We start from the raw sequence: 3,355 nt of genomic DNA, 5'->3' as shown, positions 1-3,355 counted from the left end.
CCCAACTGCCTGCCACCTCCCACCAGGACCTCCTCTGGGGAGAGGGGAGCTCGGGACTGTGTCCCAGGCTCTCAGGTGGGCCTTAACCATGCTTGTCCCTCCCCCCAACCCCAAAGCGCTGGTCCCTGCCGCGTCCAGTGTCCCCGAGAGGCTGCGTGCTTGAGCCGGCCCCTTGTTCTCCTCACGGCCCCTTTGGCTCGTCCTCCGCCTCGCTCGGGGCCTCCTGTGCCCTGCGCGGTGTCCTCTGTCTGTCAGCATCTCTCCGACGGCGTCTCCCGCTTCCTCCTCTCTAGCTCTCCCTCCGTTTCCGTCTTTGGTTTTCCCTGACACTTGCTCTGTCACTCTCTACGTGTCTTTCTCTTTTTCCATCTCTGACTCTGCATCCCTGCCCCCCTCTCTCTCTTTTCCCCCTCGTTCTTTGTCTCTCTTCCCATCTCTATATCCCTCTCTCATCGTCCGTTCCTCTCTCTCTACTTGTGGGGAGTGGGGGGTCAGGGGTGAGCGCCCTCAGAGACTTGGCAGAGCAGGCTGGGTGGGGCGCTGACCTCTGCTGCTGCTGCTTCGCTGCGACCTTGGACAAGTCCCTTCCCCTCTCTCGCCTCCTCCGATTCCCCTCCTGCCAAAGGAAGGTTATGCTGCGACCTCTTTTCATCCTACAAGCCTAAAGCATGCAGTCCATGGAGACGGGTTGGCGCTGTCTCAGTCACTGCTGGTTCCTGATGCCCGGCATAGAGCGGGTGCTCAATCGACCTTCGTGGAAGGATTTATAATCAAAATAGTTATACCTAGGAACCCCTTACCATGGGCTAGTGCTGAGCACTGTACACATATTAACTCTTACTCCTAATTAGGACCCATGAGGTAGATGTTATTATTCAGTAATTCACAGAGAGAGAAACTGAGGCATGGAGAAGCTAAGTGATTTCCCCAAGGTCCAGGAGGCCAGCTGGGATTTGAACCCCGGCAGTTCTGGCATGAAGTCCCATGCTATTGACCCCCATAGTAGATTCCGTAAGCTTTATTAAGCACCTATTATGTGCCAGAGGCTGGGGCCACAGCAGTGAACACAGAATGGGCGTGGGGGCCGGGCGGCAGTCTGGAGGCTTCTGGGAAGAGGAGACCTTGGGAGTCGCCCAAAGGCTGAGCTCCCCGACTCCCTGTCCTGGCAGGTGCCTCCCGGCCCCGCACCCCGGGTGCCCCCGCGGGCCGTGTGCGCTCTGAGCTCAAGACGAAGCAGCAGATCCTGAAGCAGCGACGCCACGCCCAGAAGATGCGCTTCCTGCAGCGCGGAGGCCTCAAGCAGCTGTCCGCCCGCGGCCGGCGCCACGCTCAGGAGCTGCGGCAGGGCGCCTTCGGCAGGGGCGCCCACTCCAAGAAGGGCAAGATGAGGAAGAGGCTGTGAAGGAGGTGACCCTGCCCCTCGGCCCCCCGCTTGGGCCAGGCGTGGACATCAGCAAGTGTTCCCTGTATACCGCTCCGTGCCTGTGCGGGGCATTTGGGGATCCTGCGGGAACCGTTGTCCATGAGGAAGAATCCGTACGGCACTCGGGGACAGCAGCTGCTCGTGCCTGAGACAGGGACGTTTGAGCAGGGTTGTGAAGGGTGCATAGGAGCTGGCCAGCAAGGCCAGGCAGGCCGAGACCTGATTGGCAGCTCGCTTCCGCTGCTTCCCTGTGTTCTGGGTTCAGAGGTGGTGGCCACAGGGTCTGAGCCCTGAGTGCCTAAGGCCTAGTGATGTATTTTTGATGTAATAAACCTTTATTGAGCGCCTCTGGAGGACCAGGCGTGCAGTCCACTTGAGGAGTTGGAAGGGACAGACCCCGACATTAAACCGCAGCTAGTGTGCCGGACGAGTTGAGAGCGTGTGGGCAGGTCCCGTCCGATCCCACCAAGGATCCCCTGAGGGTGGGTTCTGTTGGTGTTTCCATTTGGCAAATGAAGAAAATGAGGCTCAGAGGATGGGTCAGTGGCCTGAGGTCGGAGAGCCCCAAAGTTAGTGGACTGGGGGAAGAAGATGGGGTGCAGGCCTCGGGCGCAAAGGGTACAGCTGCCCCTCGCTGAGTAGTTAACGCTGCCCCACCACACACCCAGAGGTCAGACCCTGTCCTGGCCTCTGTCCTACCCCAGGCCCTGTGCTCCTCAGCCCCTACTGGGCCTTTGGAAGGTCAAGGTCAGCCTTTGGCAGCTGGATTCTCAGGCCAGTGGTCACCCAGCACCATGATGGAGGAGGCTTTGCAAGCCGGCACCTGAGTGTCTGCCCCTTGCTGGTCCCATCGATTTTACTGGACTTAACAAACACACATCTAGAATGTACCAGGATTTGCACCAGGCCCCGTCGCAAGCACCTGACAACTCTCAGCTTGTTTAATGCCCCCAACTCTCGAGGAAGGACCTGGTCCCACGCCACGTGGTGGACTCTGTTGGTTCCTCCACGCGGCGTCCGTTTACTGAGCGCTTGCCGTGTGCCCCTCATGTTGCCCCAGGGCAGTCTGAGTGGGCACGGCCCTCCCATCTTCACGTGAGAGCCACTCAGCCCGCACCCCATTGGAAACGCAAGGGGTCCCTAGTCCCTTGAGGAGGCCCCCTCCCCTCCTGCTCACCTGAGTCGGTTAGGGGGCCGGGGCCTTGGACTGGCCAGGGCCTTGGACTGGAGAGAGAGGCTGTGGGAGTCTGGCCAGCATGGCAGAGAGGTCCAGCATGAACAGCTTCACCTGGGGGTCCCCAACACAACCAAGGTCACATCCTAGCCCCTGAGCGTCCAGTCCCCACCTCCAATGCACAGGATGCTGCAAGGCAGGGGTGCGGGTGGAGACCCCAGTGGTGGTTCCCAGGGCCAGTGACCCGGCCTGACTGTTCTGGGTTTTTAAAGCCTCGGTCAGCTTCCCAAACGATTCGTTACCAATGCCTTCACAGTTTGCTAGCTGGCTGTCACCTGTATTATAATTAAAGTCATATTTTCACTTATATCGATCCATATTTTTTTCCTTTTAATTTGATCAGTCATGTTCATTGGTGTATGACTTACTGTCATCTCCATGGGTGGCCCTTCTTTATTTTGTTTTAATTAACTTATTTATTGATATGAACGTAATGAGCACCCACGGATCCACTGTCAAGAATTGAACTTGATAGCGAACTTGCCTTTGGGCTCTCCCTTCATATTTGTCACCAAAATAAACAACTGAGAAGAAAACTATATCTCCATCAAAAATGGAGAAAAATCTGTTACCCCTGTCATAAGTAGAGGTAACTGGAGAAGTCATAATACAGTGACAAGGAAACAGTGTTCCTGAATTCCAGTCAGCTGCTGTTGTCAATGGGGGTGGGGTGGTCCCAGGCCCAGAGACCAGGGAGT

General features: G+C 57.2%; 1 protein-coding gene across 1 annotated transcript in view; it reads left to right on the top strand.

The window, feature by feature from the left end:
- The window catches only part of DDX54 (DEAD-box helicase 54), an 18,457-nt gene extending 15,493 nt beyond the window's left edge, over nt 1-2,964 (top strand). The window contains exon 19 of the mRNA XM_023528156.1: nt 1,170-2,964. Within this exon, the coding sequence (XP_023383924.1) occupies nt 1,170-1,402 (233 nt within the window). The 3' untranslated portion in view covers nt 1,403-2,964. The remainder of the gene's footprint in view (nt 1-1,169) is intronic.
- The last annotated feature ends 391 nt before the right edge of the window (nt 2,965-3,355 follow it).

This window comes from Pteropus vampyrus, unplaced genomic scaffold (assembly GCF_000151845.1).
Source record: "Pteropus vampyrus isolate Shadow unplaced genomic scaffold, Pvam_2.0 Scaffold23, whole genome shotgun sequence".
Taxonomy (NCBI): Eukaryota; Metazoa; Chordata; class Mammalia; order Chiroptera; family Pteropodidae; genus Pteropus; species Pteropus vampyrus.
Note: the sequence above shows the minus strand (reverse complement) of the source record. Positions and strands in the feature narration are given on the sequence as shown.